Source organism: Ictalurus furcatus, chromosome 1, assembly GCF_023375685.1.
Source record: "Ictalurus furcatus strain D&B chromosome 1, Billie_1.0, whole genome shotgun sequence".
Lineage (NCBI taxonomy): Eukaryota > Metazoa > Chordata > Actinopteri > Siluriformes > Ictaluridae > Ictalurus > Ictalurus furcatus.
Window position 1 is genome coordinate 16,039,557 of NC_071255.1, and position 15,517 is coordinate 16,055,073.

Here is a 15,517-nt window from a genome sequence, read left to right on the forward strand (position 1 = left end):
CTCTCCAACGACTGAGCACATTAGCTCCAAGTCGACTTTATTTATCGGACTGCTTGCTTTTTAAGGTTTTTCAATGAATCCCTTTAAAATCAAGTGACCAGGGAAAAGAATTATTAGTATAAGAACTCTAAATGTGCATACTTTGTGAATGGTTGATGGTGGTTGTGGAAAAAGCCCTCCTGGCTGTTTTTCACTGACCGCTGGGGGCGTCCCCTGGACCGCACTCTGAGAATTATCGATATATAATTCATCAATTAGTTTATCTTCCTTGATCACCTTTTCATCTCTGCCAATGTGTGAGTGTAAAGGTCAGCATGAGCTTCCTCTCATTTCAGGCCTCATATTAAAGTTTATGGAAAGCTGCATAATAATAATGTTCTTGGTAGTACTTCCCATGTAGATCTTGTAAGAGTGATGCACTATAATTGCTCTGTAGTCCTTTAAAAATCCACTTTGAAGGAGTATCATTTAGTGGAGAGCCTTTGTGATTTGCTGTGATTACCACAAAAGCTTCGACCGACTTCCTTTCTTTGTAAGGGGCTTGTTGACATTCCATCTGCATTACCGGGGTGATCAACAATGAATTGTTAAGCAAATAAAGATTAGCAAGTGATTTAGCATCTAACTGTCTTTAATGCTACACCACTGTTATGGTGTATATAGTACCTTACAGAACCAAGCCAAAGATTTAAGCTTCTTCAATGCAATCTTATTGACTGTACTCACTAATGATATCGTCAGTAAACCTATTACAAAATTTATACATAGGTCAAAGTAAATTAAATAAAGCATAAAATAAAGCATGCAATAAGTGACATGCATCGTTTCAGGTTCCTGCTGCTACCCGGAGCAATAAAGTGTATCGAACCATAACCTTTCGGGAAATAGGGGAACACGCTACATATAAAATGTGAAATATTTGCTATTGCATTAACATGAAAAGTCCAATAGTATTCTGACAGTGATCGCTGACTCGTTATGAACATACAAATTATGCAAATAAACAAATTAGCCAATAATAATAGAATGAAATATCATGTTTACGGGTAGTTTCTTTAAATTTCGTGTTTGGATGCCATTGTGCTGATGCGTGGTGAAGTGCGCTCATCAAACCTGATCTGCAGCCACTGAGCTTGATCATGTGCTGTTTGCAAACATTGTGACTGAGCGAATAGCAAAAGAGTTTGCTGGAAACAATTAGCATATCGGTTAGGTAACTCCTCCCCCTTTTCCCAGCTGCCCTGATTTGATTCACCCATTCTCTGTCTCTCGCTCCCCACCCCTCCCTTTCTGACCGGCTCTGTTCCTCGCTCTTCCTCTAACCAAGTCGAGCACAAATGCTCACACGGCTCACTCTCACACACACACACACACACACACACACACACACACACACACACACACACACACACACACACACACACTGCAGCGTTGCTTTCCGTTTCATTCTGGATGTCAACTCTGCAATAGAAGGTGTCCTCCAGGAGCCTGCATTTCATCGCTTGAGGATTTCTATTCCAGTCTCTGAATTAGTTTTTAAAGTATCACCTGGCTATTTTTGGATTTCTCCATAAAGCTCTGTTGGCTTCACCGGAGCAGTACGCACGTAGTGATACAGACGGCTCGGTTTGTGTACCTCAAGCAGTATTGATTTCTTTCTCGGGCATTCTCGTCTCGCTACACCTGCTGGGATTATTCTGCGCCAGTGTCGATCAGGGTTACTCGGTTAACCACATCTCCCCACCGTGCCGCTGGCAAAACAGAGGTCATAGAGGGCCAAGGTGGGCCTGGGCGGCCCCCCGCTCCCCATGTGTGTGAGAGGGAGCCGCAGAGCCGCTGGGCCTGGGAGAGAGAACCAGGCGGAGGAGCAGGAGGAAGAGGCGAGCGTATGGAGAGCAGCGGATGCAGCCCCTTTCCCCTGTGCTGGGCTCGCAGAGCCTGCGTCTATTCCTACACATCTCCTCTACCAAGTATGTCACCTACATACAGCAGTGCTCTAGCTGTAAGATCTGAAGCAGTGTCACGGAGCTTGTTTAAGCATGTAACTGTGATTCGTTTGACACATCTTATAATCGAATATCTCTAACGACAGTGGTTTTAGTGTTTTCTTATTTATATATTCATTTTTGTTTTTGTAAAATGAACCCAAGGACATTTTCAGAAGATTTTACAGTTACCCAGAAATGCCATGCCATTTTCAAAGTGCTTTTTGGGCCAGAAGAAGGTGGCCTGATTGTTAAGCATGAGTCTTTCTGGAGAAAATGGTTCACACCCATTTAGTGATGCCCCCCTACTAATACTGTCCAATGTAGGTCGTTACACTCAAAGCTAGTGTAATAAGATGATATATAGGACTAATAAATGAACTGATTGAAAGTGCAAGACAACATAGGTGTGCAACGTGTAGTGTGTCTTACAGAGTGGCTGCTTAACCTCATTAAACTGTGTGTGTAATGAGCAGAGAGAAGCTGAGCTCATCTCTGAGATTTAGCAGTAGCCGTTCACAGAACTGCTTCATTACTTCGGTAGTGATGTGTTTGAGACGTTTTCGAGATGAATGTAGGTTATTAGCTCACTGATGAATATTCGTTGGTTATCAAATATGAAGGACGCCCCAACAGCACTCATCCAGTCGTTCTTTTTAATCCCATCAGTATGGCTCGAGTAGGGTTGGAGGGATTTCTTTATTCTTAGTATTAATGAATATTTCAGTTGTTTCTTGTAAGAGTGTGCATCACAGCTGTGTGACAATTTGTGAAGGACTGTTCAGACTTTCAACAAAGTTCGTGAGTGACTGTGACAGTTTTTTTTTGTGTCACGATCATTTCCATAAAGCCATTTCCCTGGAACCATCTGGGCAAGTTGCCTTTGGATTTACACTTTAGGACTCACTGGAAAGGCGTTCGGAGATGACCACTGTACTCGTGCCACTGGGAGGGACGATGTACTGTAGAACATGGAGAAGGTGCACAGTGATGCCCAGGTAGCAGCAGCAGTACAAACTTCAGAGGAGAACTGCTCCAAGTAATACCCACTCTACGGCTGTGTCCGAATATCCTTACTACCCTACTATACGGTAGGAGGATAAATACTATACAATGGAGTAGTATGTCCGAATTCTCAGTATTCACAAAACTGTAGACGAGAATTACCCGGATGACCTACTGCTTCCGGCCAAGTTTCTGCAGTATGGGAGCAGTGCACACTGCGCTGTCCCATAAGGCAACGGGACTGGTGCGGAAGAGCTGTCAGAATAAAAAATGGCGGAAGGCAGCGCGTCAGCTCTTTTTGTTTTGTGTGACAGTGTCAACATGGTGAATGTAGTATGTGCGGATTGTACTCATACTATACACATATACTGATTAATGTTCGAGCAGTAGGTACTGAATTGTATGCTGTAGGTACTGTCGCAGTACACATTTTCGGACGCAGTCCTCATAGAGTGACATTTCAGGGTAGGGGCCGGGTATCCCCCCTGCCTGTAGGCCAAGGTCCATCAGTCGGTGCGCCAGTATCTGCTCAGTCAGATGAGCTACTTGTGTCTTCTCTCCTTGGCAGGTAAATAGTTGTTCTGATGATTTGTACCATCTGGTCCAGATAGTGCTGAAGGGCATGTAGGGCACAACAAGGACTGCTTAGGAGGTTCCCACTCATGGAACATGGCAAGGTCAATCAGTTGGTTAACAAAAATAGTTCAAAGCCTGGGTTGAACCACATGGCCACTCGTTTGCCCACCAACACATTCAAGGCACATTTATCACAGGTGGCTGTGGCTCAGGTGGTAGAGCGGGTTGTCCACTAATCGTAGGGTTGGCGGTTCGATTCCCAGCCCACATGACTCCACATGAAGTGTCCTTGGGCAAGACACTGAACCCCAAGTTGCTCATGATAAGTAAGTAAGCATCTTGCATGGCAGCTCTGCTACCACTGGTGTGAATGTGTGTGTGAGTTGGTGAATGAGACACACTGTAAAGTGCTTTGGATAAAAGCGCTATATAAGTACAGACCATATACCATTTATCACCAAGGCATGCAGTTCTCCCACTTTTTTCTGATGTTGTTGCTAGCAAAAAGAAAGTCTTTAGAGCTGGCGATTTCAGCACCATATATAAGCTTAAGATACTCCAGTAGAATGGTGAGATCCCACATTGAGCCCCTGGAGAAGCATGCACTGCAAAAATCATAGTCCAATTTATCTACTATTTCCTATTATTAAGTTTACAATAAACCAAATATAAGATTATTAATCGTATATCGAGAGCTTTACTTGTTCTTATTCTATTGGCAGATAATTTTGCTTTATTCTAGAAATAAATGTTTAAAATGAGCAAAATTATCTTTATAAAGCAACACTACACGTTGCTTTATTCTAGAAATAAATGTTTAAAATGAGCAAAATTATCTGCCAATAGAACAAGACTATTTCTGGCTTGAAATTAGTAAAAAATAAAAAAAGTATAGAATAGGTTTCAACCTTAAAATAGGTTTAATAATCCTATAGGGAATAATAAGGAAGGCTAGTATTGGAGCTAGTTCCCTAGGAACTGCACAGTGCAGCAGATGATATAGTGCACAATTTGCAGAACCACCTGAGAGCATACAAGGTCCTTGTGTTTGGCAGTGTCTCCTGGACTGCTGAGCAACAGTCCTCAACCTACACTTCACTCCAAGTGGCCAAAACCCACAGATGCAGATAACCTGTCCAAGGGTGCTGGTCTAAACCTGCGGGCTGAGCTGGACAGGACAGTTCACAAGAGAGGGCCTATAAGGGTTTCTACAAACTGTCTTTTTAAATTCTTGATTTTCCAAATGCCATATCCACACTGATAAACTGCTATAAATCCACAATATGTATGCCATTAGTATCTTATTTCCTGAACGTATTTGTGCGTGTTCTTTCTAAGCTCACGTGACCAAATATGCAAACTGTCTCAATGAAGCTTGTGTAAACATTGCAGAAGTCAACAAAAGTTCAAATGCCTTCTCTGTAGTGTTGGATTGGCCTGTTTACAGCGGGCTTACATTTTCAATGACATAGTTAGAGGGTGTGGTACTTTCTGCTTCACTTTGTGTGTTTTTATCTGACAATTTTTTGTACATATTTTCATTCAAGGATGAAGTGCAGCTTTTGTGGATTGGGAAAAGAGTGAAACACTGTTCGAGTGATTGTGGTTTTGTCTTGTTCTGGGTAGAATGCTCATTAGGAGTGTGAAGTTCCTGGATGACCTTTATTCAAAGAATACACATGCACACATGGGATGGCTCCAGATCTATCTACTTTCCTGCTGTTTGATAAGACCAGGCTTTCTGTTATAGTAGCACAGTAATGAGAGAAAAATTGGGGTAACAAAAGTATAAACAACACACTGCAGGAAATTCAAAGTCTAAACCACCGGTAGAAAATTCATTATTTTTTATATAGGCTTGATGCAGAAACCTGAGTGTATGCAAGTTTCTGTCAAGGCACCACTGCTCATAGGCTGAGAGGGAGAGGGGGGTGGATCCTGGGCTGATTGACAGTCATTGAGAAAAAGAGAAAGAGGAAACTGCGGTTCTTTTGCGCCAGAGACTTCCAGTTGTCATGCCTCCTTTCATGGTGGAGTCCCATACATTGCTTCATGGTGAAAAAAGAAGCATCCCATCCCTCCTTCTGCCATTACTTGGTGAAAGGAGCAGGTTTCTGAGTTAAAGCTTTTAATGCCTATGGGTAGCTTTTAAAAGCTGTTCAGCAGGAAATATGCAGTTCGTTTTAATATACACAAGCAGGAACTTGAATTTCATTGTATGTATTCAGAGACAAGTCTCCACCATCTTGGTTTCAGGTTGACTTCAATATCCTCACAGTATGAGCAGTCCTTCACTTATCAACTGAAATCTCAACGAGGGTATAATCTCTGTCAGTCATTCTTTCATTCCATAATGCTTTCAACTGGAATAATGTAAGTCTGTGAATGATGAAGGAAACTGGAGGCAGGATATACTGGATGTTTTGATGTCCTGGATGTTTTGAGGTGGGCCACCACTGATAAGAAATTATTTGGGTAATAGTGAACCCTTTTCAGGGGGTACGTGGGCTTAGAGGTTAGCATGTTTACCTCACACCTCATGGCTTGGGGGTTCGGTTCCTGCCTCCTCCCTGCATTGCGCATGAGATTGCTTGCATTGTAGTTTCATTGGCATCTCTAAATTGTCCAGGTGTGTCCATACTTTGAGTGTGCGTGCGATTGTGCCCTGTGATGGGTTGGCACCCTGTCCAGGATGTCCCCTGCTTTGTGCCCCAAGTCCCCTGGGACAGGCTCCAGATTCCCCACAAGGAAAAAAAGGTCTGCAGTTCTTTGCCATCGTGACTCAGGAATATTGACTTCTTTTGTTAGAGCACTGAGCCATGCCTATCAGGCAGCAGGGTTCTGTCCCTAATCTTTAAAGCAGGGTCTGAAAGCCAGCGCCATGGTTAACAGAAACAGTAACACAGTAATAACTCCATCATTAACCTACTGGTTAAGCTGGACTGTAATGGCGATGGCCACATAGTAGCTGTGTAGATAGCTTAGATAGCTGTGTAGGTAGTTCATAACATGGCGACAGAGCGCTGGCCGTCGGAATTTTAACAGGATAAAGTATACGATGGTGAGATGGCTGATGATCTCTAAAATTATTGATATTCGAATACGTTTCTTCATAAAATGATAGTTTAATCCAAAAGCTTACCTTGAACAGCAAACGCTCTCGGTTGGCACAGACGTGCAGTTGCGTCACAGACACCATGGCTTTTGCCCCACTCTCGCCTCCTCGCTTCATTTCGATGTACATTTTGAGTAATGTCTTCTATATTAGCCTCCTCGCTTATGTTACGCTCGGGTTCAAATTGTAAAGGCTGAAGACATGTTTGTATCGCTGTAGGGTCGCTGGAGAATCAAGACCGTTGCAACCATTTGATGTCACTACCCAGAATGCATTGCGATGTAAACAGCAATGGCGGCCTACGAGTGGCAAGGATTTTTATTATTTAAAAAAAAAAAAGTGACATCTAGCTTGTTTTTGTATAACAGATTTATATAGCAGATGTCAGCGTTAATCTAATAAGCCATACATGTCTTCATAGTCGGGGTTCCCTTTAAGTGAGCGGGCATTAGTTAGGGTTATTGTGGGCAGAGGAAAACGGCTGCCTCGTCGTTTAAGTCTATTCCGAATTCCACCTTTAGTACCTCTCTTTTTCCTTTTCCTGCACGTTGTTTGTGGAGAACAGATGATCTCGAGAGAGGGTCTCGGCAGAACTTTCAGATTGTATCGAAGACTCAGTAAATCCTCATGGCCGTAAATCATCTTACTCATTAGTCCACCGTTTCTACTCGTGCTTCGGTGTGTTCCTCCAGGTACTCCCATTTCCTCCACCAGTCCAAAAACCGACATTGTAGGCTGATTGGCATTTTCAGATGGTCCATAACGTGGGAATATGTGTGTGTGATTGTGCCCTGCAATGGGTTGGCACCTCATCCAGGTTGTCCCCCGCCTTGGGCCCCAAGTTTCCTGGGAAAGGCTCCAGGAAACCTGGACCTGTGTAGGATAAGCAGTATGGAAAATGGATGGATTTCATGTTGTTTACTCTGATATATACTTTTTGAAAAAAACCTGTACATGTGGAAAATATAGAATCATGTCGGCAGTGGCTTTATCAAGCACTTGTAGTGTAGTGTAACTCAACAAATTAGTGAATTTAAAGTCATTTGAAAAATTCAGGTTGTTGTTGGCATTCTGGCTCAAGAATCAGACTGTAAAGTTACATTTACAGTCTTGCTGCTTAAAAAGAATGCTGGCAGATGTTGTAGAGCCCTACACAGGTATTGACGCAGAGACAACTATTGCTGTATGTGCAGCCTCTTCAGGCTAAACACTGCTCAGGAAGGGGAGTGTGTGCTCCCTGTCTCTGTGGGGATGTACAGACAGGAACTGGATATCCATAGTGACTCGCTGAAGCTTCACTCTGCCAAAGTGCATTGTGATAAGCAGGACGTGACGTCACAGTAAAGGAAATACGGAAATGTTTGCCTGTGTGTGTTTTTAAAAGTGTGGGACTGTGTGTGTGTGTGTGCATGTGTGTTTCAGTGGCAGAGGATTAGTTTAGGAAAGACTAGTTCAAAATTAACTCGTGTTTGTGTGCGCAGTGAGGTAGATGTGTACTCTGAGATTTAGGAGTTTGCCCGAGTATTTGCGTGTTCACGTTACCGTTGTCCTGCACTGGTCAGCGCAGCTCTGGCGTGTACCTGCTGTCCTTTCATCAGAAAAGGTAAGGAAAGGACTGCAAGCTAAAAGACGGACATAATCTGCACTCAGTTTCGTGATTTTTCTGGTGGCTTTAATCTTCACTTGGTATTTCACTTTCTGTGTTTCATAGCAATTAACAGTGGGGCTGTTTGATATTAGTTTGGGACGTGATTTTCTATTTGTGTGGTCAATATTAAACAATACGTTTTATTTGCAACATATTTTGCCATTTTATTAAAAACTAAAAAAAACAACATTTGTTTGTATAATACAGCATATTCTAGAAATGTATGACGTAGTTAGGTTCCATAGCAGCATCCTTTACATTCTCAGGGAATTACTAATCCAGTATCACCTCATCCTCTTTTTTTCAATCTTTTTTTTTTTTCTTCAATTCAAACCTTCCAATTCGCACCCACCAGTCAGCTCTCCCCTGTCGTACGACAGCTACAAACCAGGGAGGGAGGAGACATGTGAAGCCAGCCAATCGTGTTTTTTTTATTTATTTTTTTTTTTTTTAAACTGCTACTCATGCTGCATCACAGAGCAGCATAAAACTCAGAGTAAAGTGCTTTCTGCAGTCTTACACATTCATGACCTGAACGGATGCCCGTGATTGGCAGGTGTCGCTGTGATTGACAGTGAAAAGAGTAATGCCATCCCTCGCACTTTGAGAGCAAAGCCGAATTTGCTCCCATAGCTTCCCCATGGAAGATTAGGTCTCGTGATCTCCAGATCAGGGGCGGACTTACACTAGGTAAAGGTAGGCAACCACCTTGGGCCCCCATAATCCGAGGGGCCCCCCAAAAATGCAAATGATATATATTTTTAATTATTAATGCTAAATAACATATGGTGAAAATGTAAATATCAGCAATAGAATACAATTCAATGGGACCCCATTCCTATATGCCTAGGGCCTCCCAAATCACTAAACCTGCCCCTGCTCCAGATGTACTGTCTATCCACTTTGCTAAGCCTAAGCTTCCATTTTAACAAGTGTTTCAGTTCAACTGTTGGACTAATTAAAAATAGAAGATTAAAATAAATGTGTCTAAATAATTCAGTACAGTTAGCATTCCCTTTTTAAACATGGCCCTGTAACTTTACATTTTAAGGCACATTTCAGGTCACTCATAATGTCGTTGAAATAAAAATAACAATAATTAATAATGAAATACGCAGTTTTGTATTATTATTTGTGGTCACGTTGTATTATATATGTAATGACTTATTTAATATGGGCTGATATATATCCCAGGTGGCACAGTGGCACAGCAGGTAGCATAACCTCACAGCTCCAGGGTCCCTCGTTTGATCCTGCTCATATTTAAATGTGTACACTAATATTTTGTGTACACTAATATTTATTTGAGTCATAGATCCCCCCCCTTCATCTTCCACTCACATACCATATATAAAGCACCTTATACAGTAATCATCACTTGAGTTTTCAATCCTGTGCTAGCAGCACTGGCACTGCTGCCATGTCTCAAGGCCACACAGCTGTCCTGCCAAGCGAGGACGGCGTTCTGATGGAGTGCTGCCGTCTTGGCATGTTTCCTCACTTCCTCTGCGACTCTCTGAGCTCCATTCTACTCCTACATCAGCCAGCTCTGATGTGAACTCATCTGCATACTGTCACTCGTGTTGTTCCCTCTTCTAAACCAGTGCCGGTCGCAATCACTAACTCTAATATAAGGTTGACTCTCTATAATGTATGATCAAACGTAACTGCTAACCTTAATGCAGAGCTGCAGATCATGTGCTAGTTTTTCCACATTATAACAACAAAGACAGTTTGTGACCGAGTGTGATGTTGATGGACAGTTTTATTCTTTTTACGTAGCTTGGTTAGCTCAGTGTTCATTGCTGATTCTCGTCATTAGCTAAAAGAAAAGACTGGCAAAGTGGGTGCTCTTACGGAAACATGTTTAGACAGCTTTTGGAGTTATTAAAGTGGGAGAAAGTATCGCAGCGGTGTTTGATATCTGTCAGTATGCATCTGTTCCATATTGAAAATGAAAATCACTGCATCCCCAGTCCAGATTTCAAGATTGGGATCCTTTTGGTGTATTCTATTAATTTACTTGTCTTTCCTGCAGAATATGACCGACACCTAGCATCTCCCAACGGCATGGCAACAGGATACCCGGACCCTAATGTAAATAACCATGGCCTGAGTCAGGGGGTGAAACCACGCTTCAGTGGAGGGATGGAGCGGCCGCCCGGGACGCTGGAGCGTGTGCTCAAAGTCTTCCACTATTTTGAAAACAGCAGTGAGCCCTCCACATGGGCCAGCAACATCAGACATGGAGATTCCACTGACATCAAGGTAGGTATATTAGTGGCACTGATGGAAAATAATAGCTATCATAAATAATAACACTACAGCAAACGTTTTGGCACCAAATGAGTTGTACATTTCAGCTCATGAGTGTCATTTTTCCGAGCATTCATAGAGACTTAATTGATGGATCTAAGACTTACCAACTTGTTTATGGCACACAATTAGAATTTACACTCTTGGAGCACTTTATTACGAACACATGTACACCTGCTCATTCATGCGATTATCTAATCAGCTAATCGTGTGGTAGCAGCATAATGCATAACATCATGCAGATACGGGCCAGCAGTTTCAGGTAATGTTCACATCACATCAGAATGAGGGGAAAATGAGATCTCAGTGATTTTGACCGTGGCATGATTGTTGGTGCTGGACGAGTTGGTTTGAGTATTTCTGATGTCCTGGGATTTTCACACACAACAGTCTCTAGAGTTTACTCAGAATGGTGCAATAAAGAAAAAAACATCCAGTGAGCAGCAGTTCTGAGGATAGAAATGCCTTGTTGATGAGAGAGATCAGTGAAGAATGGCCATACTGGTTTGAGCTGACAGAAAGGCGTCAGTACCTCAGATAACCACTCTATACTGTTGTGGTGAGCAGAAAAGCATCTCAGAATGCACAACACGTCGAACCTTGAGGTGGATTTCTGCTGAGGCACACAGATGGTAGGGTCAGAATTAGGCGATAACAGCATGAATCCACGGACCTCCATTTTCACAGGCTCAAACGTAATTGGACACGCTAACATAATTATAAATATAAGGATTATTTTTTTAATACTTTGATGAAAATCTTTTGTCCTCAAATCCTCACCAAATGCCAAAGGAGTTTCCTCCTTAGCTGAGATGAAATAGTCACTGCAAAGTCAGAGCCCTGTGGACCTGAATTATTTCTCCCAACCGCTTGGAACCACAGCCATCTTCTGTTGGCCTGGAAAAGCGTCTGATTCAATAATATATAGTAAAAAACGAATGTGTTCATGAGCATGTCTTATTCTGATATTTTGGAAAACAAATGCTGGCTTGCTCTTAAAAATCACGATAGACTCTCGGAGCTGATGTCAGAGCGACTCACTGTCTCGCTCAGGGTTCTGTGATAATTATAGAAAGGAAATAAGTGCTCTGAGCATGTATACTTTGTTTTACAGTTCATCAGAAGCATACCCCCCAAAAAAAAACATATTATCATATCTTATTTTTGTTTTGTTTATTTAATCCCTAACAAATTCTTCTACTTATATCACTGTTACTTCCAGGTTTACTCACAGTTGTGGGGGTTTTCCGAATAGTAAATCATGTGGCATTTTCTCTTTCTCTCAGCCATGTGATGGTGTTTCTTGTTGTGAAGGCAAGACGAGCACTTCTGTCCTGTAATCCACTCCTCAAGCTGCGTGGCCAAAATTGGCAGTGACGTTGCTGTAAATTATTTACCAAACATCTGAGTGGATTGTGCCATTTTTCATGACAGGAGCGTTCGTCAGGGTGGTGTAACCCAATAAAGTACTGAACATTAGGCAAGCTTATTGGGTTTTACCTTAAATCTTGGCAAAACGTCTGTGCAGATTATATGCTCACGCTCAGGGTAGTACATAGAAATTGCAGATTTCTGTTTGAGATCTTCACAGCTGTTAACAACTGGTTGTTATATAGTTCTATAGTTAAGTCTATAGTTTATGACAAATATTTCATTCCTATTTTTTTCTGCATTGTAACGTAACTAAAAACCGGTGTGTGATGCTGTCATAAGCAGCAACTCTACTCTTGCTTTAGAGAAGAGTTGCCACAGTGAAGGCAAACAAGCACCTCATTGTCATAGTTAAACAAATATTTATTTAGTCTTCATTACTGATCTTAATTAATATGGATAGCAAGTGAAGCTAGTTAGTTAGTTAAATATCCGATACTTCACAATACCCCCCCCCCATTTCAGCACAAAAGGTGCACAGGCCAGCAGTTTATCTAAAAAAAAAAAAAAAACCCAAAAAAACCCCCAACAACCACATCAAGCACCTTAGAGATGATGAGTCACCAACTCATCTTTCTCTCCTTCTCTTTCTCTCTCTGTCACACTGTCTGCTCTTTTGCCTCGTTTCTCTCTCTCATACACTCTCTCCGACACTCACATGCTCTTAAATGTGCTTAAAAGTTCATCAGTCTGAAGCAGCTTAAATTCTCCTGCCACTGCTTTAATTGAATATATATATTAAAATATAGACTACAAATGATTTTGCCCTGTAAATACTTGAGAATATGTTGTGGTGTGCTGTTATATTTATAAACCTCCTAGCACATTAATGGCAACAAGCGACACGATAGAACATGGTTATACATGTACAGGGAAAAGAGACAGCTATATTATCGAATCAGGATTAAAAGATTTGAATTAGGACAGTCATATTTTAAATCGTTTATTTTCAGGGGATCATCCAGAAGATTGTGGACATCCACAAGGTGAGGTGCGTCGCGTGTTTTGGCTTACGGCTCAGCCATCTGAAGACAGGGGAGATTCACTGGCTCCACCCGGACATGGGCGTCTCACACGTGAGGGAGCGATATGAGCGCCGCCACCCACAGGACGAGTGGAGGTGAGTCAGCATTTCACAGCTGCTGGCGTGACGCATTTTAGATCCAGACGATTTGTACGGTTTGTGTGCGTTTCCCTTCCGCGTACAGTCATCGAGTAGCCGGGAATTAAGGAAGTTTGATTTGCGTTATACTCAGTAATGCTCAGTAAGCCCTCGACTCTGAGCATTTAAACTGCGCTAATACCATGTGAGAATGAGAGTCTTTTGAATATTTCCTCAGTGCCTGCGCTATTCATACTAGTGCTGAATATGACATTTTACTTCTAATTCAGGTGTCTTAAATCGACTGTATAATGAACCAGCCTTTCACTGCGGTTCGGATCGCCTCTTCACCATATCAAAGCAGGGCTGAGGAGAGCTGAGTACACTTCAGAAACCTCGAGTCCCTTGAAAAGCATGGAAACAAATTGATTTCTTATTTAGCAGCCAAGGTTGTTCCTGTCTCCCCATTAATCCATTTCAGCTCCTAGAAGTGGGCAGGAGAGCTGTGTAATCTATAAAGTCTGTATGAAATCCATATCTATTTGAATACAACAGTGGTGACTGGGGGTTTTAAAATAATGCATTCAAAAGGCTTTTCCAAAATCAGGTCGACACATTAGCAGTGCCTGCCATGTTGTGCTAATAAACAGCTAAGCTACTAACTAGCTAGTAAATTATACTGGATAGGGTGTATATACTCGCACTATACAGTCCCCTCCGAATGTATTGGCGTGGTCCATTCATTTGTTTTCCCTATACACTGAAGTCATCAGGGTTTGAGATCAAAAGAATTCCTGATATTTACTAAATCTAAATGTTTTTGATTAACTTGGATCATGGCACCTTTGGTGACCACCCAAATTTTAGGGGCACAAGGAACAGATGGTCTTAAAGTAAATAACACTTAATATTTGGTTGCATATCCCTTACTTGCAATAACTGCATCAAGCCGGTGACCATTGACATCAACAAACTGCTGCCTTCTTCTTTTGAGATGCTTTTCAAGGTTTGTACCACAGCTTCTTTCAGTTGTTGTTTGTTTCTCCTCTTCAGGAGGTGAAATGCATGCTCAACTGGGTTAAGGTCTGGTGATTGACTTGGCCAGTCTAAAACTTTCCACTTATTTTCCCTGATGAAGTCTTTTGCTGTGTCGGCAATGCTTTTTGGGTCATTGTCTTGCTGCATGATTAAGTCCCCCTCAATTAGATCGGATGCATTTCTTTGTAAATTGGCAGACAAAATGTTCCTGTAAACTTCTGAAGTCATTCTGCTGCTACCATCATGAGTTACATCATCAATACAGATTAGTGATGTTCCAGAAGCAGCCATGCAAGCCCAAGCCCTGACACTACCTCCACCATGCTTGACCGATGAGCTTATGTCTTGTTCTGAGTTGTTTAACACATCTAGATGTTAATATTAGGAAATGAAAGCTGAAATTCTGATCTGTAGTCTCATCTTCATCTTTTGATCTCAAACCCATATGTCTACAAAGGAATCGGCCTTGCTGTTCCAGTCCTTTCAGAGGGGAATGTACATACCAAAAGAAAACTTCAGTTTTATGAAAATCAATAAGGCATAGTGGGTTTTTTTTCTTTTCTTTTTTTCTTTCTTTTTTTTCTTTCTATTTTAGGTTGTTAAACGAATTAAAAATTAATAGCCCTGACACGAAATCTGCTTGTTCCAAGTATAGTGAAAACATGGCCTGTTAGCTAGTAATGGTGAATAGTCATCCATTTATTTAACAAAACTCAGATTCTAATGGAGGCATGCTGTATGAGATATAGACCTCAGTATGTGGGTCAGCTGTTTTCTGTGAAAACGAAGTTCATATGAGCATTGGGAAAACGTTTGATGTTTTGATCAGACTTTTTAATTCTAATGTCCAATCTGATGGAAATACAATGCAACCGAGATCATTCACTCAATTTAGAAAAGCACAGAGTCTAATCTCTAGTCATACACAATGCATGATTACCTGCTGGTATAAAGAGCCATTGTATTCAAGCTTTGGCTCTTGCTCTTAAAGCCCATAGTGAAGGTTAAATGAAGCTAAATGAAACAGTCTGCCCCAGTTGCAGTATTGTTTCTTCTCCATTCATGATGCTCAGAAAATCCTGTCTCTCTGCGTGATCATTCTCTTCCATTTCTAATGAATGGACAGTTTAGTCATATATGCCAGAGTTTTTAGTGTGAGCCAGGTTCTGATTAGCCGCCAGCACTTTCCAGCTCTCAGACTGGCTTGCTCGAAAGGGAATCTCGGGCAGCATGATGGCACAGCAGTTAGCACTGCTGCCTCACCTCCCCAGTTCCATCCTGAGCTCAGGTTACTGTCTGTG

General features: G+C 41.8%; 1 protein-coding gene across 5 annotated transcripts in view; it reads left to right on the forward strand.

Annotated features, from left to right (window-relative positions):
* Positions 1-15,517, forward strand: part of ptk2ab (protein tyrosine kinase 2ab) — an 81,477-nt gene that overhangs the window by 14,043 nt on the left and 51,917 nt on the right. For 3 of the 5 annotated variants that reach the window (XM_053629116.1, XM_053629085.1, XM_053629090.1), the window contains exons 3-4: positions 10,368-10,597; positions 13,030-13,196. In XM_053629116.1, coding sequence (XP_053485091.1) covers positions 10,400-10,597; positions 13,030-13,196 — 365 coding nt within the window. In that variant the 5' untranslated portion in view covers positions 10,368-10,399. Of the gene's footprint in view, positions 1-1,513; positions 1,971-7,872; positions 8,285-10,367; positions 10,598-13,029; positions 13,197-15,517 lie in introns of those variants that run through there. The other 2 variants (XM_053629099.1, XM_053629108.1) reach the window with 2 other exon arrangements.